Genomic DNA, 21,267 nt, shown 5'->3' with positions numbered 1-21,267 from the left:
ATATTGAACATTGTGCCAAATGCATTTTAACAGCAACTGAAGGCAGCATGTGTCTTGTCCACGCGCGTTTTCTCGGCCATTGGAGTTTGTGATTTGAGCCTCAAACTGGAAAAAATAAACATCCATATAACTCAAAACCCATATCTTATTTGTTCCACTAAGTTAAACTTGAAAGTGGTTTCGTTCATCTTCAAAGAACGCAAACATTCCTTATTTTGGCACATCTGAGACTCCGTAGAGCAGGAAGTAACGTTTCACAACCACAACCAGCAGGTCCCCGGCGTGACATTCACATACCAGGTTGTCAGATTCGGGTTGTGTAAAAAGAGGAGTACGAACACCCTGTGCCCGACCAGGCAGTCACAATGAGACTACTAAAATTGGGTCTGTCTTTGTCAAAAACGCATCTTTTGGCGCCAGGAAGTGTCACTCTTAAAAAGGTAACATTAGTGTCTGCAGATGAACCGATTATACATCGGGTCATCTATACTGCTCTGCCAAATTTGCATTTCACAATCGGCGAACCGACAGAATGGGGTTTGCGTATTGATTTTGTTCGATCTCTACAGGTGCTTATTAACAGCTGTCGGGCATGTTCCTGTGGTATCTTTCCCAACGAGAGGATCCGCAACATCGGGATCTCAGCTCACATCGACTCCGGGAAGACCACCCTGACCGAGCGTGTCCTCTTTTACACCGGCAAAATTGCAGCGATTCACGAGGTGAGCGCTGAGGTGGACTGTTTGGGCATAAATGGAGCTGTTGCTGTCCGGCACATCGGTTGGCATGCGTACCTTTTGTATTCATGGATTGTTGTCCTTCCCTGGGGTTTGTAGGTGAAGGGGAAGGATGGTGTCGGAGCCACTATGGACTCCATGGAGCTGGAGAGACAGAGAGGGATCACCATCCAGTCAGCTGCAACATACAGCGTTTGGAAGAATCACAACATCAACATCATTGACACACCAGGTACTACACGTTGTACATCATGTGGGCCGATGGCGACACAAGTTTGCATAGTAATGCAAGTTTGCTAGTAAGCAGCACAAGTATTGGATGTGACATTTCCCATGATGCAACTTGATAAGGATTCTTTATTAGACCCTATCTGCCTGGTAAATGCCCATGTCCTTAAAGGAGAATTCCGGTCGATTTCAACATGTAGTTCTGTTTTTGTTTTTGTTTTTTAAATTTGGAGTGTTGTCAGTAGAGAGATAAATGAAAACAATCAGTGCTGCCTACACTGTGTTATCCTCCTGCTAGAGTCAGCACCCAACAGACTTGACCAGGGCAAGTTTTAAATGCAATTGTACTGGCCAATATATTGATGTCGATATCGCGATATCGACACATCAATATATTGCCCAGCCCTAGTTTCTGTGCTTGACGGGACACAGACACCTTGTACTGTTGTGGTTTCGATTTATAGCGCATTCTAGCCACCATATCAGGAAGGGTCAGCCCGGCTGAAGTGATTATTTACCAGTTCCAGGACTGTACCTCACAAGTCAAAGTAATCACTTTTTAAATGTTCAGTATTTTTTTTTCCCTTAATGTCGTTGTCCCTGTTGTTTTTCCAGGTCACGTGGACTTCACCATCGAAGTGGAGCGAGCGCTGCGTGTGCTGGACGGAGCCGTGCTGGTCCTGTGTGCGGTGGGGGGAGTCCAGTGTCAGACCATGACAGTGAACCGACAGATGAAACGCTACAACGTCCCCTTCCTCACCTTCATCAACAAGCTGGACCGCATGGGCGCCAACCCCAGCCGAGCCGTGCAGCAGATGAGGTACATTATACTATTAACCAGGCGGCTTCCCAGGTGCACAGTGACCCTGTGGTTCCACTCAGAGTAGAGGTGCATATATCGATTCAATATTGTTATCGCGATCTCATGTTGCGCAATATTATATCAAACGCGGTAATAATGCAATATTTTGTTTATGCGTCCCGTCCGTTGGCTGTGTAGCTTACTTGTGTTCAATTTAAAGCTCACCTGAAACGCTATAATGGTCATGTTTCATTGGCCTGTTACCGTGCCACTTGTTAGTGCACTTTAGCACAGGGATAAATAGACGGATAAAGAAATAGAGAAAAGATAAAGACAACAAAACGGCATGAATCAGAGAAGCGAAAGAAAAGTTGTCCTGTTCTGCAGACATGGTTTTATTTATTCATGTTGCACCAGTCCAATGTGATTCAGTTGAAATAAACCTTGTTTGTTATTAATCTATTTTGATGCATTTTCCATTCACTTATACATTTACAAATGTTTAGACCAAAAAGTGATATTACAACATTAATAGTTCATTTTGCAATATACATTATAATATACACATTTTGTCAGTATTGTGACACCCTGAATTTTATTTCTATGTTCGGGCTCACATACAGACAGCTGGAATTGTAAGGTGCCCTTTCGTAAGTCCCGAATTTAACATCTTTTTCTGTTTGGGCATCAAAATGTGGAACACCTTCCCTAAAGAACTCAAACTGGATCCTGACTGGGATCATTTTAAACTCAAACTGTTGTTGAAGAGAGACAAGACTAATGTAGTCATGAATCGGGGCGTTGCATCGTGATGCGGACCTGGACGATCATACCATAATCGATTATTGTCTATTGATGTTACTTGTTGATCTTCCGCTCGCTGCTTTTTTGTTTTTGTCTTCGGTCTGCTGTGTTCAGAATCGCTATATCCAGGAAGTGTGTTTTTCAAAAGCAGACCCAAAAAAAGGGGGATTGCATATATGTCTGACTGCTTGAATTTGTCAATGAAAACCATGTGTAGAAATATATATATATATATATATATATATATATATATATATATATATATATATATATATATATTTTTTTTTTGAAGTGAAGCATCATGATATTGAATTGATTGGAATTGTTGGCAGAATAATCGTTATCGTATTGAATCGTGAGACCAGTACAGAGTCACAACCCCTATCATAAATTATGATTTGTCTTTATTTTCTTGTTGAGTTGTAAGTTTTGATTTTTTTTTAATGTACGGATTTATTGTCGTGTTTGTGGTTTGTAAGGTCTATGCATTTGTTGCTGAGTTTTATGTATTTTAAAGGCCCATCCCGGGACGGGCACACATCTGCTTAGGCTATAAATGCCGTGGTGTATGGCATTGGTTTATGCTAGACACCTGTCCCCGTACAAACACACGTTCAAATAACATACAAATAAACAATCTGGTTTAGTTTTTCTTCCTGTAATTTTGTTCTCAATTCAGACTTTTTCTTTGCCTTCCCCAGAACCAAACTGAACCACAACGCAGCCTTCGTGAGCATCCCCATCGGCCTGGAGGGGAACATGCGCGGCATCATCGACCTTGTAGAGGAGCGCAGCATGTATTTTGATGGACCTTTTGGGTGAGGGATTACCCTTGTGGTAGCTTGACCATGAAGAGATCTGTTTCTGTGTGAATTGTGTTATTTTGTTCTGCACTGTAATTTTAGCAGCAAGAATAGTTTTACCATATATGCGACTAAAGACAAAAAAGTAGAGTTATAACACCAACAGGTATCCGTCACACCAATCTTCAAATCTGCATTTGTCAGATTACAAGTGTTAATTGTGTTCCTGATCATTATGATTCACTCCATTTCTTCCTCCCTGCAGTCAAACGATCCGCTGTGACGAGATCCCGGCAGATTTTCGTGCTGAGGCTGCAGAACGGAGGCAGGAGCTGGTGGAGTGTGTGGCTAACGCTGATGAAGTCTTGGGAGAGATGTTCTTGGAGGAAAAGGTTCCAACCAACAAAGACCTGAAGGTTTGTGTCCAGTACTTTCTGAGATATTTTCATCTGGACTTAGCAGTGCTTATAAAAATAAGGCATTTTTGAAACCTAATTTTTACTAGTCTTCCTATTGAAGCGTGACATTGTCTTTTCATTCAAACTCAACAACCAAGACTTTGGCAACCAATAAAACACTGAGTTTGAATGAAGAACAAAGATATTTTAGTTTCCCAACACTCACATCTTTCGTCACATCACTGCCTTCCAGGCTGCAATCCGCAGGGCCACAGTGCAGCGTCTGTTTACGCCGGTGTTGGTGGGCACAGCGTTGAAGAACAAGGGCGTTCAGCCTCTACTGGACGCTGTCCTGGATTACCTGCCGAACCCCACTGAAGTCCAAAACTATGCTATCCTCAATGACGAGTGAGTATGGACCAGGGTCTATCCATAACATCTTTCATGAGAGAATACGTGCACTAATGTCTGTGGTTTTTTTTACACTGTGTTAGAGATGACAGTCAAACATCAAAGATTCTAATGGACCCTACAAGAGACTCTGCAAAACCGTTTGTTGGGCTGGCCTTTAAACTGGAGGTAAGAGGCTAGTCTTCATGTTTATTTCTGCTATTTTGCTCGACAGACTCAGACTTAAATTTCAACAGCTACGTTAAGACAATAACAAAGTCAGCCTATTACCACCTTGAGAATATATCAAGGGTTAAAGGACCTATGTCTCAGCAGGATTTGGAAAAACTTGTCCATGCTTTCATCTTTAGTAGACTTGACTATTATAAGAGTGTCCTGAAATCAATCAGACAGCTGCAGCTGATTCAGAACGCTGCTGCTCAGGTCCTCACAAAGACGGAGCGGATCACATCACTCCTGTCCTGAAGTCTTTACACTGGCTTCCTGTGCCTCAAAGAATTGATTTCAAAATACTTCTGCTGGTTTATAAATCCCTAAACAATTTAGGGCCAAAATATATTTCAGATCTGCTACTGCACTACGAACCACCCAGACCTCTCAGGTCATCTGGGACAGGTCTGCTTTCTGTCCCCAGAGTCAGAACTAAAGCAGGGGGAAGCAGCGTTCAGTTTCTATGCCCCTTTCTTTTATTTTTTTATACTGCACTGAAAGATAGCCTCATATTTGTTTTCTTAATTTGTTTCTTAATGTTTGACGTTTTGTATAAAGCATTTTGAATTGCCCTGTTGCTGAAATGTGCTTTATAAATAATATTGCCTTTGCCTTGCCAGGAACATTTTAATCTGTTATGCTTTGTTATCTTCTGCGGTGTGTCTCAATATCAGGCAGGGAGGTTTGGCCAGCTGACATATGTGAGGGTGTACCAAGGCTGTCTAAAGAAGGGGGAGTACATCATCAACACACGCACGAGCAAGAAGGTCAGGGTTCAGAGGCTCGTGCGCCTCCACGCTGACCAAATGGAAGTGAGTACAAGGCGGGCATACGTCAGCACAGCAGGCTGTCAGAGCGCACAGTTTTCCATCTGTGGTTTGCATTGATAAATAGCAGAGCAACATGACTGGTCAAAATGGTTAGGTTCCTCTTTTTAGCCCCAGTCAAGATAAGATTTGTAGATAATAACCACATCCCCTGTGACACCACGTTTTCCATTATGTTTCCATCCTTCTTGCATCAAAACAAGACATGATGCAACTATTTTATATTCAGTCCTATATTTATTAGTAACAAAACACTTTTGAATCAACACAGTCCTGAAGCTTAACACCTCGACTTCCCTTATCTATTTGCGTCCTTTCTACCCATGCTGGGTTTTTTAGGATGTGGATGAGGTTTATGCAGGCGATATATGTGCTCTGTTTGGGATTGACTGTGCCAGCGGAGACACTTTTACATCCAGGACCAGCGCTAACCTTTCCATGGTGAGTAACTTTTTAGAAAGGATTCTTTTACTTCTCCTCTCCAGGATATTAATGAGAATCTTGTGCTCATGTGTTATCCTTGTGGACCCACAGGAGTCCATTCACGTCCCAGAGCCTGTCATTTCCATGTCAATGAAGCCAACCAACAAGGTAAAAAAAACAACTTTGATTTACTCTTGCATTCGGTCACTACAGTCTTAATCCCATCTATAAACTCTTCTTGTTCTCTTGCTTCCGACCAGAATGACCTGGATAAATTTTCCAAAGGTATTAACCGTTTCACCAGAGAAGATCCAACGTTTCGAGTGCATTTTGACACAGAGAGCAAAGAAACCATCATCTCGGGCATGGGCGAGCTGCATCTTGAAATCTACTCCCAGGTATCCAGTCGGACGATGTTTTGCATGTTCTGCGTACTAGACGGCCCGCAATAAATGACACAGACCTATTTTGTCTCTGACTGATGGTGCTATCTAGATTTGTGGATGTTTGGACCTCTCAGATGTAGCTCTTTTATAAATGACACGTCTCTGGATAATTTTAACTGATAGAAAAAGACATGGCTGCACCACAAGCCGAATGCTACTGAGCTTCATTGTTGTTGGAGTGAGATCCCCAGACTCAGGAAATTAGACTGAATATTAAATGGATAACACATCAAATAGCACAGCTCAAGTACGAATGAATTGTCCTTGTAAACCTGATTGTTTTTTTTCAATTTATTCTTGTATTGGTTTGTTGTTTTCAGAGGATGGAGAGGGAATACAACTGTCCCTGTGTAATGGGAAAGCCTAAAGTGGCTTTCAGAGAGACGATCACAAGTCCTGTACAGTAAGTGCTCATCTAAACACACAAACACAGTCTGTAGAAACCGTTTATTTCGGCTAAAATACAATAACAACCAAAAGTACTACAAAAAGTAGCACAATGTAAGGATATCACCATTATATATGATGGCTTTTTACTTGCAGCATTCAGTCAAGCAGCAAGATATTGTTATAGCAGTGTGACAAATGTTAGCGGTTTAGTTTGTGTTTGGAGGTTTTTCCCCTTCGTGGCGGTGTGGCAGCTGTTCCATCTGCAGCACTTTAACACCATCTGGAGGAGACCAGGTGAACAGCAGCTTCCAGTGAATTATTTCCTGCAAAAAATAACAGATTGTCAAATAAACAGGATATATCAAGTAGGAAAACCACACACACACACAGAGCACGAGAGTAAGTGTTCTTCTCAACTAACTGGAATCAGATCAGTTAACTGTAAGATGCCACTAGCGCCGCCATTATTATTCTGGTGAACAAGTAATCAAGCAAGAACATTTAGCAAATGTTTATGGTTTTATAAATGGTGTAAATTAGCCTTCGCTCAGTGTAAAGTGAGGTTTTGAGGAAGTTTTTTTTACAGTAAATACTAAAGCAAAGCTTTGGACGTACAGTAAGTAGTGATCCATCTAGTTTTGTCATTTCTAAAAACTAATAAATACATTTAAAGATTTATTTAGGGTGGCAATTAAAAATAAGTGTCTACCTGGGACACCATCTCATGCAGCAGTACGTGACAGTCGAACTTGAGCTGGTCGTTCTCAGTCGCCTGAAGTAGACAAGGGAAAGATAAAGCCAAGTAATAGAAACCAGTCTGATACAAATGTTACATCGTCACATAGTGGGCAGCCTCCTCCTCGCCAGAACTTCACATCATGGCTGAATGTTTGGTCTGCCTTTGATGCAAAAAACTTGTGACTGTATAGAATAGACTGCACTCTTCTTCCATTTTCATTTATCCAATACAATACACATGTTGACATTTGAAGAGAACTTTTTTATTGCAATATGAACCACGATTTTCATATTTACGGATAAGACTTGTTGTAAATGTCAAACAATCTATCCTACTCATAATATAAAATATTGATATTTTAGACCATTTGATACCACAGGGATAATATTTAGGCTTGCTTGCATCCTTTGCCTTTCCTTGTTTATTTTCCTCAAATGTGAAGTATTTCATAACAGCACTCCTGCTGCTTTCTTTGTCTACCAAAACCAGTCACAGAAGCACTTCACTTGCCAGCTCTAATGAGTCAACACCATAACAAAACCTGGAAATTATTATATTCAACTGGAGCGAATGAGAAGAGTGAGTGAATGAGGAGGTGGGGCTATGTGGGCACTACGACGATGCGTCTGTCAGCAAACTCGCTGTTAAAGAGAACCGTATCAACCAATGAGTATTGAAACCAAAAATTCTGAATTGATATGTATCAAACACTACAATAGAGGCTTAATGAGCAATCCAAACCTACCAGCTGTGTGATGTTGGCCACCTGAGCCACGTTGTACAGAGTGTCTTCACTGGACTCATTCAGCATGATGAAGCTGGCGGCCACGATGCTGAGGTGCCAGAAAGGCTTCATGTCAGGCTCAATGTGACCGTAGCTGTCTGTTGGTCACAATGTTGGTGCGTTACAAAGGATGTTAGATTGTCTATACAGTGAGGAAAATAAGTATTTGAACACCCTGCTATTTTACAAGTTCTCCAACTTAGAAATCATAGAGGGGTCTGAAATTGTCATCGTATGTGCATGTCCACTGTGAGAGACATGATCTAAAAAGAAGAATCCAGAAATCACAATGTATGATTTTTTAAAACTATTTATACAGCTGCAAATAAGTATTTGAACACCTGAGAAAATCAATGTTAATATTTGGTACAGTAGCCTTTGTTTGCAATTACAGGGGTCAAACGGTTTTCATTAGGTTTGCATACACTGCAGAAGGGATTTTGGCCCACTCCTCCACACAGATCTTCTCTAGATCTGTCAGATTTCTGGGCTGTCCTCTCCTTAATACAGTGCAGTCGCCCTGTCCCATGTGCAGAAACACACCCCCAAAGCATGATGTTACCACCCCCATGCCTCACAGTAGGAATGGTGTTGTTTGGATGGTACTCATTCTTCTTCCTCCAAACACGGTTAGTAGAATTATGACCAAAAAGTTCTAATTTGGTCTCATCTGACCACATGACTTTCTCCCATGACTCTGGATCATCCAAATGGTCATTGGCAATCTTAAGACGGGCCTTTGACGTGTTCTGGTTTAAGCAGGGGAACCTTCCGTGCCATGCATGATTTCAAACCATGACGTCTTAGTGTATTACCAACAGTAACCATGGAAACGGTGGTCCCAGCTCTTTTCAGGTCATTGAACAGCTCCTCCCGTGTAGTTCTGGGCTGATTTCTCACCTTTCTTAGGCTCATTGAGACCCCACGAGGTGAGATCTTGCATGGAGACCCAGTCCGAGGGAGATGGACAGTCATGTTTAGCTTCTTCCATTTTCTAATGATTGCTCCAACAGTGGACCTTTTTTCATCAAGCTGCTTGGATATTTCCCCGTAGCCATTTCCAACCTTGTAGAGGTGGACAATTTTGTCTCTAGTGTCTTTGGACAGCTCTTTGGTCTTGGCCATGTTAGTAGTTGGATTCTTACTGATTGTATGGAGGGGACAGGTGTCTTTATGCAGCTAACGACCTCAAACAGGTACATCTAATTTAGGATAATAAATGGAGTGGAGGTGGACATTTTGAAGGCAGACTGACAGGTCTTTGAGGGTCAGGATTGTAGCTGATAGACAGGTGTTCAAATACTTATTTGCAGCTGTATCAAACAAATAAATAGTTCACAAATCATACATTGTGATTTCTGGATTTTTTTCTTTTTAGATTATGTCTCTCACAGTGGACATGCACCTACGATGATAATTTCAGACCCCTCCATGATTTCTAAGTGGGAGAACTTGCAAAATAGCAGGGTGTTTAAATACTTATTTTCCTCACCGTAGGTGTGGTGCTTGATTATGCCACATATATACTTGTTAAATATACTGTACATACATTGTGTGATTTTATAATGTACAGGATTGAACGATGTAGGTCTTTTGTGTGTGTTGTTGAGAGTAACACGGAGTTTAAGAATCCCCAAAAGCCACAGTTTTCAAATCACCAATGTTGTGCAATATGTGACTTTGTGTGTTTGTTTTCATGTACGTACCCGGGAGATATTGTGCAGACAGCAGACTTGAGTTCATCTTGTATTGTTGGTACAAGGCTTCTTCTTGAGCTTTAGTGTTGATTTTTAGGGGCTCCTCACACAAGGCCTGGACCTGTGGGGAGCGCTGCTGTTCCCCCCTCGGAAACAAAATCTCTGCAGAGCATTTGTCAGTGATCTGGATGATTAAAAAAAAGGAATTAAAAAGAAGCCAATAGAAGAAAGGAAGGTTTGATAAGAAAGAAGTGAAGGGCAGTATACAGAGCAAAGGCGTAGTCCAGGAGTCACCATGGCAGCCAATGAGTCAATGTTGCACCACATTGCCTCCTTTTGTCTTATGTTTAGTTAAATCTTGTCAAACCTGCCCAGTCTAAAGCCAGAGATTATTTACTTTACACACAACTGTATGCCCAAGATTATCTCTAAATATCTTTCCAGAAGCACAGTATGAATGCAAGGACAGTGACCATTTTAAACATTGAGGGTAAAGGTATTGAGTATATATATGTTTTTCCATATTTTGAGACAGATCAAATTAGCACTAAATCTCGCCGTGCAGCATGGTCAAGAGTTTTCCATTATCTGATTACGGAACCAAAATTGTAATTAGATATGTAGTTTTTGATCTAGTGTTAGGGTTCTTTTAATATCTGGGCAGGGACAACTGACTCATTTAGTTATTTCTGTGGATTACATAGCACTGTTACCATAAAAAAAATTAAAAAAACTTAACCAAATCTAACCCACATTTGTGTAACTACCAGATATGTTAATGAAACTACTCTAGACTGACAGACTCATGGCTGTATCAAACTCATGTGTAAGTCCATTGCAAGGAAAATCCTAAATCATGTCTTACATTGCTGATGAAATCCATCACTGAGATCTCCAACTTATACTTTCTACCAGAGTCTGCCACATCCTAAAAAGGGAAGTCAGAAATAGCACCAGTTAGTAGAAGTTTGAACCTTCCTGTTAAAGTAACTAGCTGTTAATTTCAGCTGACCTCTGCGTTTCCTCTGTGGACTTTGTCCACTTGCAGCAGCCTGTATGGAGAGCCGTAGCGGGTGTTAAGGTAGTGCTGAACCACTTGGGCTGCCCTCCGAGCAGGGTAGTGATTGACGTTCAGCTCTCCTGTCGCCATCACATTCTCTTCAGCCTTCTCCACCACTAATACTTCCTGCCGTTCCAGAGAAAAAAGGGAGTGCAGACAGTGAGTGAGGAAATGGAACAGATGCTGCTGTAATGAAGAGGGATGGGCTTCTAACCCCTGAAGGACTTTAACCCCCAGGTGTCAATAGGGTGGAGCTTTTGTCAGGGGTCGGTTTGTCTGCAGATAAGAGAAGCCTCAGGCACATGTAGAACATCCATTGAGCAAAGGGGAAAGGAAAGTCAAGATGTAGAAGTGTACAACCGTACAGGGGGAAAAAGTGAAATATGATCTTGCCTGTAACTGAAATGCTCCAACTTCCAGGCCTGTGACTTTGGAAGGAGGAAAGCTTTCTGTTCCTCATTTAAGTGGAAAAAGGACTTCCTTCTTCCTCTGACACCAGAGCTCTTTGAGGACTACCCCTTTTTAAAGAGACAGAGCTCTTTTCTATTTCCTCTTGATAAAAAGGCAATGCAAGCACATGTGGAGCAGTCAGATTTGGTGTTATCAGTGATGAGTGAGTGCATTACACATGTCATAGACACATCAATGCGTTTCTTTAAAATTTGTCAATGTATTGATCATTGGCAATGTAGTCTAATTGCAAATAGTCTTCATATAACATGATGCACGATTTCAGCTGTTGCTACATTGACAGTGGTGTTAAGAGACATGTTTGTAAAGTAAGATGAAGTATTCTAAACTCGTATAATAGTGCACTTGTACCATAGACTGTAAAATACTAATACCTGCAATACTTAAAACTAAAATATTTTTTTGTCTAAGAAATTGGTGTAAGGTATAAATTATTTGGTCAAAATTCTGAAAGAGACAACATTTTAATTTCATTAAAATGTTATTCTTTGCAGTTAGGTTAGTTTTATTTTATTTCTGTGTCATGCCAAACACTTTGCCCATCCCATTTGGGATACTATACACCACAAACCTATTTGTCAGACATCTTGTCGCAAAGACAAATCATTTGGAGAATCGATTTGTCCCCCCAAAAAAAAAAAAAAATCAAAATCAGTTTTTCCTTCTCTACAGTAACATTGTCCAGTTTAAACAGTCAAAGGCAAAATACCAGATCTCAACTGAGCACAGATTTTTGCCTTTGTAGACAAATTATATACAACATAATTCTCTGCTATAGTCAGGTTTATCATAAAAATACTCAATTTTGGCTTATTTGGCTCATTTCGTCGGCCACTGCTCTCTTTAGCAGAAACAGATTTTTTTTTTTTAACACACACACACACACACACACACACACACACACACACACACACACACACACACACACACACAGCTTTTCATTATTAAGAAACAACTCACCCAACACAGTTACAAAACAATTAGTTTATAACTTTAGATCAAGAACTTGTTAAACATTCCAACGAAAAATTTGCCTCGTCAACTCATTTGCATCCATAGAGTAAACGATTCCATAACTGAGTTAAAGTCACACACACAAACGTTTAAGGGTTGTGTATTTTTGCTACTGACTGATGATTTTGGTACTGTAATTTGATTACAAATAGAATTGTTCAAAGATGCTTAAACAAAGTGGACTTCGGTTACCAGATGGTTAAGCTGTGTCACACCACTTCAAAATGTTGATATTTTGCCCCATTTTTCTGAAGGTTTGACTTCACTCATAAGAAGCAGAGCGGCGGCTCTGGGCAGTACGGCAAAGTTATCGGAGTCCTTGAGCCTCTCGAGCCAGAGCATTTCACCAAACTGGAGTTTGAAGATCAGACTGTTGGAACCAACATCCCGAAGCAGTTTGTACCAGCTGTTGAAAAGGTTTTATTTTTTTTATAACTGTAGTCACGGTAAAAGTACACTTATACGGTGATATGACATATGTTACTTGAACACTAAGTTTAGATATGCTCTTGTTTGTCTTTCATTGCTTGTTTCTTCCATCACGCGCCAGGGTTTCAGGGAGGCCTGTGAGAAGGGACCCCTGAGCGGACACAAGATTTCAGGAGTCCGGTTCCTCCTGGAAGATGGAGCGCATCACATGGTGGACTCCAATGAGATCTCCTTCATCCGTGCAGGAGAGGGCGCTCTAAAACAAGGTGACGTCTACGTTAGACCTCCTGTTCCATGGTATCTCATTCCGTTATGGCTTCACGCCCGCTGTTGTTGGCGTATGTTAACGCTGGTTGCCATGTGTTCTCCTCAGCCATGGAAAAAGCAAACGCGACCATCTTGGAGCCAATCATGTCTGTGGAAATTGTAGCGCCCCAGGAGTTTCAGGGAACAGTCATTGCTGGTGTAAACCGCAGGCACGGTGTCATCACAGGACAGGACGGAGCTGAAGGATACTTCACACTGTATGCGGATGTGAGTCCAGTTTGTTAATTCTTCACATACAGCATGTATCCGCAGTCTTTTATCTTACAGCATTTGGGCTGTAATTCTTCACCACCATTAGCATTCAACTAATTTCAGGCTGTTTCTCCCAACAGATTCCACTAAACGACATGTTTGGCTACGCCACAGAACTACGCTCCTGCACTGAAGTAAGTTCACCTCAAAACACCATATATGAGGTGTAATAAATAGCTCTTAAAAATCATATTTCGTTTCCCTAAACTTAGTTTTGTTTTGCCACACCATCATTCCTGCGGAGCGGAGGAAGGTCTGACTACTCCACGTAGCATTGTGGGTTGGGAGAAAATTGTGGTCTGGTTTATTGGCATTTAAAAAAAAACAAAAAAAAAAAACACATTCACAATGGTCATGGGCGGCGCTAAGCTCTGCACAAAGCCGCTGCAAAAATAGTCATGCAACAGAAAACTCGAATTGGGCAGATAGTCTAGCTAGCTGTCTGGATTTACCCTGCAGTGAGTCGAGGAGCAGGTAACCATAGTCCTCAATAATTCACCAGAGTTTAAACTTCCCACGCAAAGAAAGCGGAAGGATTCTGACATCGGCGAAAATACATGCATACGGCGGAATTACCTGCAGCACCAGAGCAATACAGGAAGTGGACCGTCAAGGATATAGATTACCCTAAACTAGACCTTTTCCTTCTTGATAGATACTTATTGTTTTGGAATAGTTCACGGTCTTAGATGTTCAATTTTAGCATCTGTTGAGGAGAAAAAAATTATAGATTAAAATGTTTTTTATTATTACTTGAAAAGAAAAGAAGAATTAGCAGTGTTTTTTCAGTTTTGAGTAGTCTTTGCAGTCTTCCTCTTAGATTGTTGGTACCACCTTCGCCCATCACTACAGAGGAGTCTTAAAATCAAACTTTTATAATTTCAAAAACTAACATCCTCTATCTATTGTTAATTCAGGGGAAGGGGGAGTACACCATGGATTACAGCAGATACCAGCCCTGCCTGCCAGCCTCACAAGAGGAACTCATCCACAAATACTTGGAGGCTACAGGACAGCTGCCTGCGAAGAAGAACAAGTGGAAGAGCTGAAAAGTGTCAAATCTACCACACTGTATACAAATGGACTTTGACCACCGTCCCTCATCTTTACACACAATTCTGCCCATCATCAACCGTGACTCGACAATAAGGCTTTCCTGTTTAGATGCCATGAAAAACTGACACTTTACTTTTGTAGCTATTTTTCCTCCCAAATCTTTGGCTTATTTATGAATTTTAGCACCATGTGACATTTATACAGAAAGCTCAGTGTTTTGACTTTAACTTAAAATGGCTTTTGTACTATGTACAGAATGGTCCCGATGGAATAATGACTGAAACAAAGATCTATATATCCGTCTTTTAAAGTGTAGTTCTTTTCCTGTGCAGATCATTCACATCTCAACAAGTTTTTACAAACATATTGATTCTTGGAAGCAGCAGTCTGTGTGGCAATGTTGTAGATACTTCACATGAGTGATGCAATTAATAAGCTACAAAATACACGAGAACCATTTGAGCTAGTAACTCCTTACCTGTACAAAGCTCTTGGTTTTCTCCGCTGTCTCTGGGACGCTGTTGGGGTGAGCCTTCATGTCCGCTGAGTCAGCTTCAGGTCTGGGGCTCCCAATTGTCCCAGTTAACACAGCGAGAAGCACAATGATCCTCAGGCTCATTATCGTATGCTGTAAAACACAGATGCTAGAGCGAAGGGGGAAAAAACACTTCTGTGAAAGAGCTCCGGAAGGGAAATGACCCTCTTGTTAGTGTGTGGAGTTATGTAAGAGAGGAGGGAGGGAGCAGAAAGAAGAGACTGTCCAGATCTTCCTGGCACAATCTGTTTATTTTTTTCCACTCTTAACCAAACAAACTGCTCCACTTCATCTGGTTCTGTTCTTCCTACACTCTCATGCAACTCACTTAAGTTGTCAGCCCCTGCATGTTTCAACAGCCTCAGCTAATTAGTTTAGGAACAGCTATCCCATTAGAGCAGCTGTGATTAATATGGGAGCTTGATGGGTTGCAGCCTCGCCTGGTCCACAGTGTGCTAGTTTAAATGTAGCAGGACGGACAGAGGGCCAAATTAAACATCTCCAGGCAATTTGGGGGAGTTAAAAATGCAACATCTACACAGAGTAAAATTCATGAAGAGTTCTGAGAACATCAAGAAAAAAGTAGGCTAATCACAATTGGCAGAATCCAGCATTCAGCAGAATATTCTCACAGGATATACTACATCACTGTCAGTGATCATGGACCACAGACTGGGATAGTGATACACAAAATGGGTTTATTATTGCTGTATCTCAATATTAGTTTTTACGTTTTGCTCAACAAGCTAAGTCAGATTTTGTGAACAATTCATTTTTTTGATTAAAAAAGGAGAATTTAAATGTGAAACGGTGTTATTCCCCATTGGGAGTCAATGTGTGGGACATTCATGTTATATAAAGCCATGTCAGACTTCTTAAATTCAGTTATATTTCTGACTGATGATGTATATTTTTTATCTATACAGGTTTTAATTGATAATTGCTCTTGCTGACCATTTTTGAATTGCCATAATAGTTTCAACAGAGAGGAAGTTTTAAGTGTCAAGAAAACTTTAATGGCAATGTGTTCTACAACATTAAAATTAGAAAATGATCAAAGCCAAAACAAACATACTGAACCGAAAGGCATTCAATCATTAATAAGTACTGCTGTGTTGCAGTTCATGTAACTGAAATCAACTGAATAACACTACAGAAACTACATTACTCGTACAAATAATTCCTCTTATTAATAGTGTGTACAATATTCTGTAATAATCGGTGGACATACTCCACAAGCCACTTTATTAGGTAAATGTGTACAGATCTATCATAAATTGTGCATCATAAAGTACATTTTATGAAAGAACAGTTGCATTGTTCATGTGTATTTTGCCACAGAGTGCATAGAAAATGTATTGGAAGATAATAGCTCAAAAATACATTTAAGACACAGAGCACATCTCAGTCAACTTGTTCTTCCTCTTCTTCACACGAGGCACCTGATGCAAAACTGCTGCACTTTGAGCGTCACGTCCACTTCTAAAATCTGACTCAGAGACTTGATTCTGTTGTCTGTTGCATTCAGGATTGTTGTGTCCCAGCTGCGCCTCCCGGGGAAGATTATCAATAAGCTCGTAGAGGGTAAAGATGCTGAAGCAGATTTCATCGTAGGCAGTTTTGGTGCCACACTCAAACAGGCAGGCGAAGGCCACAGCGGGCGGTGCACCAGGTGAGGGGGGCAACTCTAGATAGGCGAGGTCAGAGTATGCACTGGGGCCCTCGTAGATCACCCAGGGGCCACGCCAACTGTCTGGATCACGGGGAAAGAGGCTGAGGAACACGCCAAGATCCTTGCGTGCGGTGGTCCATGTTGGATGGGAGTATACTACCCAGGTGGGGGTGAGGAAATCTGGATGATCAGGTGTCAAGGGTCTGGTAGAACCAGAGGTGGTGCTGTTTGGAGATGGAGGGATGGTGTGGTTTGAGTTAGTCATGCAGGACGTCCAGTGTCTCGAGTGATGTATAGGTTGGTGTAGGTGATTGCCAAGAGAATGACATAAATGTAACGGGGCAGGAAATCCCACAATGCTTCCGTGGCAACCATTCCGAGGCTCCACCAGACGCTGCACCAGCTGGCCTTCCTGAAACAGCGCTCCATCATCCAGACTGAGGGCCTGCACCCTGTAACCGAGAGGGCTGCGTGCGTTACAATACAAAACATTAGTCCCGTCCTCTTCGTCCACCGACACCATTTGACACTCCACGCTCTCCGGCCCCGGCACCGCCTCCCCGAAACGCCAGGTCCGCCCATGATTGTCACTGTGAAAGCAGAAGGCGTGGGGAGTGGTCTGGCAGAGCTGTCCAAAGCACTCTTTGCAGTCAATGTGGTAAGCATAAGCAGGAATCAGCAGTCGACCGGACTTCAGCTGGATACCGTGGCCTGGGCCCAGAGCGAAAGTGGCCCATTCTGCAGGGACAGAGGAGGAACGGACACGTTACAGATGATAGCTACACATGAATGAACATAAGGGGTCAATATAATTGACATGAAAGGATAGGTTCACATTTTATCTATTCCTTTCGTCTAGAAACAAAACCCAGGTGTCCATGTGTACATTGAAACAGATTATAGTCACTGTAGTTATTTACACCATCTCTTACATTGAAATCAAGTTAGAATGGGATGTTTTTGGTCAGGATAGTGAATATGGACAATCCCAACGTCCTACACAGGTTTAAGTGTAGGCCCTGCATAACGAGCATGTGAGTTTTGTTTTGAGTCTTATTTGAAAAAATGGGAACAGTTTTTGATATGATGTTATTGTTAGCAGTTCAAACAGAGTGATTCTCCATGTGTTATTTTAGAGCCCTGCAAACGTAAAATTATTCAGTATTTCACAGTAAAAAAAAGACTTAATTTTTTACTTAATAAAACTTAATAAAATCTTAATTCTGTGTAGCGTACTTTAGTTTTTTCTTCAGTTTAGGAACACATCGGGATATGGGAGAATTTTCAGATTGATAGTATTCAATTGAATTCTAACACTTCTGATGGATAAGTAAAAGAAAGCACCACAATCGATGCGGCGGAACCAGTAAAATCATCTTTTTTTATACCATGCAGTCTTCTTTTTTTGTCAAAACATGGCACATTCAGTACATTACCCACAATGCAACCTGTCCACTAACAGTTTTGTCTGAGATTGGGGTGTGTTGTACTTGTAGCAGCTAATGTAGCCTCGAGTTGCTAGCCAAGTAGAGATAAGGAGCGGGCTACAGAGGTCTGGTAACATTACCTCTTTCTAACCTCAGATATTGTAACATTTTCTAACTTGTAGTCTTCAGCCCCAAAATATTCTGACTCAAGTGTTATCAAACTCCACAGAGCTCCCTCTGGAGCCACTAATGGTTTTATACAACTTTATGTTATGACCATATAATGGTATAAAACAATAAAGGCTTTGACTTTAAAATGACTGAAGTTCCCTCAAAGGCTTTCTATAATTGTAATAATCCGAACAGCACAATCAAACTCAAGACTGTTTGAGGGTGGATTCTCCCTCCATGAATCCCTGACCTTTGACAGTGTCTCCTATGACCCTCTTGGTTAGGTCGGTGACAGGACTCCAGGTGTCTCCGTCATCAGTGCTGCAGATGTAGCAGAAACGGGTCACGTTCTTCCCCGTTACCAGCTGATAGGACTCTGGGGTGTGACCGAGGACCGCGATGAAGAACAAGAAGAGAGTACCTGTGAAATCATCGTACACCGGGCACGGGTTCATGGACCGGTGGCCTGGCAGGAAAGCAGTGCCCAGGACACGCATGTCCTCCCACTGCAGCAGCGAAAAGACGAGGGAGATTAGAAAAGAAGACTCTAAGAGATATAATATCTCGGGATACACAGTGGTGGAAAGTAACCAAGTACTTTACCTAAACCCTGTAGTAAAGTACAAGTTTAAAGTACCTGTACTTACTACTCTTTACTTGAGTTTTTCCATTTTTCTACACTTTTTTTCTACTTTACTACATCTCAGCTGCAAATACTGTGCTTTTTATTCCACTTCACTTTAGTTAATACTTAATTTGCAGATTTAGATTATGATGATGTATTATAGATTAAGATTTAACTTCATTAATCCTCAAGGAGATTTTACAAGATACCCGGAGGATAAAGGATATAAAGTAGTAGAAATTAGCTCCAGCTTATAACAGTTCTAACATAAAAGTGATGAACACATTGATGCATCAATAATTATAATCCAATTATATAAATTATTATTTATAATATAAATTATTCTGGAGTGGGCCATTCTGCATGATGAGTAATACATTTGGTACTTACGTATATTTTGGTGCCAATACTTTTGTACTTTTACTTAAGTAAAGATTTGAATGCATGACTTTTATTTGTAATAGAGTATTTCTACACTGTGATATTGTTAGTTTTAATTCAATTTCAATTCAATTTTATTTATAGTATCATAAGTTATCTCAAGACACTATACAGATAGATCACACTCCAGAATTTACAAGGACCCAACAGTTCTAGTAGTTTCCTCCAGAGCAAGCAACAGTGCGACAGTGGCGAGGAAAAACTCCCCTTTGGGAAGAAACCCAGGACAGACCCAGGATCTTGGTAGGCGGTGTCTGACGGGCCGGACCTTTACCTTTCTTAAGTACAATTTCTGAGTACTTAAACAATATATCTGAATAGGTATAGTAGAATGCCTGAAAAACAAAGGCGTCTGACTCAACCCTGACCTCCACATAGTTCCTGTAGAAAGTGCCTTTCTTCATGACCAGCAGGTGAGCCTCAGAGTCGGATGGACTGAGTCTCTCCTCGCAGAAGGCCAGGAAGGACCTGGACCGGGACAGGTAGAGGAGCGCTGGGACTCTGTATGTCACTCCGTTGGGCTCCTTGTGGAAGAGCACCGACCTCGCTGGGAAATAGGGTAACCTCATACTCTCAGCCGTGTGAATGTTTCAAGGTAGCTCCAAATATTCTTAGAAGCAGCTAAACAAAGAAAAACTGGAAATTAGGTTTAAAAAATACGGTTTAGTAGAAGATAGGGGTCACAAATAATGACTGGGAGGGCAAAGAGTACTGAAATAAATACTTTGGGTAATGCAATTAGGTAATTTATAGACATACATTAGGTGGTTTATGTATGCTATATACATCTATGTACAGTTAATGAAGCCTGCTCAGATGTATTTCTGACAATAATGGATCACATAAACACATCTTGCATAATTTCTATATTTTAATGTTTAATTTAACTTTAATTTAAAGATGCAGCAGAATCTGGTTAGGAAATTAGAGGAAGCCATTAGAGTCTTTATGTCATTTTTCTCTGTGAATTCTGTTTGCTATCCATCTGCTTTTGATCGTTACTGCCAGCCAATTAAAGGCCCAAATACGTTTAAATGTAAGCACAATGTCCTAAATATACATTACTCTAAAATATGTCACTTACCTTACTCAAGCCTTCACAACAGCTTCAATAGATAAAAAATAGAAAGAAAAAAAAATCATCCTCTTACTGGTGTTGTGGGAAGGAGTTTTACAACTGACAAATTCTCAGGAAACCAGCTGACAAATTCACACTGTTCTCAGCAAGTACAGTATCACAATTTAACACATAGGCTACACGACTGCTTAGTGAAGGCTTCCTGTGTGATTTCATTACAGAGAGCGGATAGAGCATCGGTCAGGTCATGAGCAGAAAAAGAGTACTTATATTCAAAGTGCTCTGGGAGAACTGCTGCTTCTTTGTGAGGATATACAGAATGTGTCAGCATATGAACATTGTGTGTGTTTGTGTGTGTGTGTGTGTGTGTAAGCCATTGCCTCTCCTCTCTGTTCTCTATTCAGTGCGGCAGTATGGCTTGCTGTTCACTGACCCAGAAATGGTCCCGCTCAACAAATCTACAGCTTTGTGTGAATCAGCAGAGAGCGGCATTGTGGGAATGAAGGCCCACTAAACAATGATTTAATGAGCTGCCTCCTCCGTGTCCTAAATTCTTTTCTTTTTCATTTTCCGCAGAATGATTAACTACTATTGCTTCTACTGTTGACTTGTGTGTATAAATATACATATACATACATACATACATATATTATTACCCTACTATATATTACCACATTCATAGTAATGGACATACAGCAGCGAAAATCTGTTTTTTCCTATGCCCTGAGCTTTCTATTCAAGTGTCGTTTCCTCCCAGTATGGTTTCATCGATTCAATGTTTTAATTAAAATAATTGTAGTAAACTGTATTAGGGTTAGGGGAATTTTTGGTGCTAAAGGTCTGCCATTCATGGTGAAAATATGGACGTTAAGGCTTCCAGAGAAATCCGCCTGGCATGTCAAACTCAGGGCACACAAACAATGGGCGTTTCTCAATGGGCGTTTCTCAATATGTGTTCTTCTATGGACTTGTGTTCTTGTGTTCTTGTGAAACGTCATGTTTGGTGGCCA

General features: G+C 41.0%; 3 protein-coding genes across 6 annotated transcripts; 1 reads left to right on the top strand and 2 right to left on the bottom strand.

Annotated features, from left to right (window-relative positions):
- The first annotated feature begins 206 nt into the window (after nt 1–206).
- On the top strand, nt 207–14,966 carry gfm1 (G elongation factor, mitochondrial 1). Its single transcript, XM_034862879.1, has 18 exons — nt 207–440; nt 570–722; nt 837–969; nt 1,581–1,785; nt 3,273–3,389; nt 3,640–3,790; nt 4,026–4,180; nt 4,267–4,351; nt 5,068–5,205; nt 5,560–5,661; nt 5,755–5,811; nt 5,904–6,041; nt 6,410–6,492; nt 12,499–12,661; nt 12,795–12,939; nt 13,047–13,207; nt 13,333–13,386; nt 14,170–14,966. The coding sequence occupies exons 1-18, from the start codon at nt 366–368 to the stop codon at nt 14,299–14,301; spliced, it is 2,247 nt and encodes a 748-aa protein (XP_034718770.1). The 5' UTR covers nt 207–365; the 3' UTR covers nt 14,302–14,966.
- On the bottom strand, nt 6,522–15,036 carry lxn (latexin). 4 transcript variants are annotated; one of them, XM_034862948.1, is made up of 7 exons: nt 14,787–15,036; nt 10,712–10,885; nt 10,565–10,627; nt 9,709–9,883; nt 7,964–8,100; nt 7,189–7,251; nt 6,522–6,802 (listed from the first exon to the last, which is right to left on the bottom strand). In XM_034862948.1, exons 1-7 carry the CDS (start codon nt 14,925–14,927, stop codon nt 6,686–6,688), a joined length of 870 nt encoding a protein of 289 aa, XP_034718839.1. In that variant the 5' UTR covers nt 14,928–15,036; the 3' UTR covers nt 6,522–6,685. The 4 variants fall into 4 exon arrangements, with proteins under 4 accessions (XP_034718839.1, XP_034718830.1, XP_034718847.1 ...); XM_034862939.1 differs by having other exon boundaries at nt 10,712–10,888; nt 14,787–14,960; XM_034862956.1 differs by lacking the exon at nt 14,787–15,036 and adding an exon at nt 11,154–11,218 and having other exon boundaries at nt 10,712–10,889.
- An 800-nt stretch (nt 15,037–15,836) lies between these two features.
- neu4 (sialidase 4) lies at nt 15,837–20,585 on the bottom strand. Its single transcript, XM_034862880.1, has 4 exons — nt 20,264–20,585; nt 19,548–19,800; nt 18,364–18,619; nt 15,837–17,253 (listed from the first exon to the last, which is right to left on the bottom strand). The coding sequence occupies exons 2-4, from the start codon at nt 19,746–19,748 to the stop codon at nt 16,229–16,231; spliced, it is 1,482 nt and encodes a 493-aa protein (XP_034718771.1). The 5' UTR covers nt 19,749–19,800; nt 20,264–20,585; the 3' UTR covers nt 15,837–16,228.
- Between the last annotated feature and the right edge of the window lie 682 nt (nt 20,586–21,267).

Source organism: Etheostoma cragini, chromosome 3 (assembly GCF_013103735.1).
Source record: "Etheostoma cragini isolate CJK2018 chromosome 3, CSU_Ecrag_1.0, whole genome shotgun sequence".
NCBI lineage: Eukaryota > Metazoa > Chordata > Actinopteri > Perciformes > Percidae > Etheostoma > Etheostoma cragini.
Note: the sequence above shows the minus strand (reverse complement) of the source record. Positions and strands in the feature narration are given on the sequence as shown.

Excerpts from the sequence above, each read along its gene's own strand:
- neu4 (XM_034862880.1), bottom strand. The coding sequence starts at position 19,748 with ATGAGGTTACCCTATTTCCCAGCGAGGTCGGTGCTCTTCCACAAGGAG. Across the intron at positions 18,620-19,547 it reads TCTACAGGAACTATGTGGAG|TGGGAGGACATGCGTGTCCT; the intron begins GTCAGGGTTGAG and ends TCGCTGCTGCAG. Across the intron at positions 17,254-18,363 it reads CATAGGAGACACTGTCAAAG|AATGGGCCACTTTCGCTCTG; the intron begins GTCAGGGATTCA and ends CTGTCCCTGCAG.
- gfm1 (XM_034862879.1), top strand. The coding sequence starts at position 366 with ATGAGACTACTAAAATTGGGTCTGTCTTTGTCAAAAACGCATCTTTTG. Across the intron at positions 5,206-5,559 it reads TCCACGCTGACCAAATGGAA|GATGTGGATGAGGTTTATGC; the intron begins GTGAGTACAAGG and ends TGGGTTTTTTAG. Across the intron at positions 12,662-12,794 it reads TTGTACCAGCTGTTGAAAAG|GGTTTCAGGGAGGCCTGTGA; the intron begins GTTTTATTTTTT and ends ATCACGCGCCAG.
- lxn (XM_034862939.1), bottom strand. The coding sequence starts at position 14,927 with ATGAGCCTGAGGATCATTGTGCTTCTCGCTGTGTTAACTGGGACAATT. Across the intron at positions 10,889-14,786 it reads AAACCAAGAGCTTTGTACAG|CAGGAAGTATTAGTGGTGGA; the intron begins GTAAGGAGTTAC and ends TCTCTGGAACGG. Across the intron at positions 6,803-7,188 it reads TGCATGAGATGGTGTCCCAG|GAAATAATTCACTGGAAGCT; the intron begins GTAGACACTTAT and ends TATTTTTTGCAG.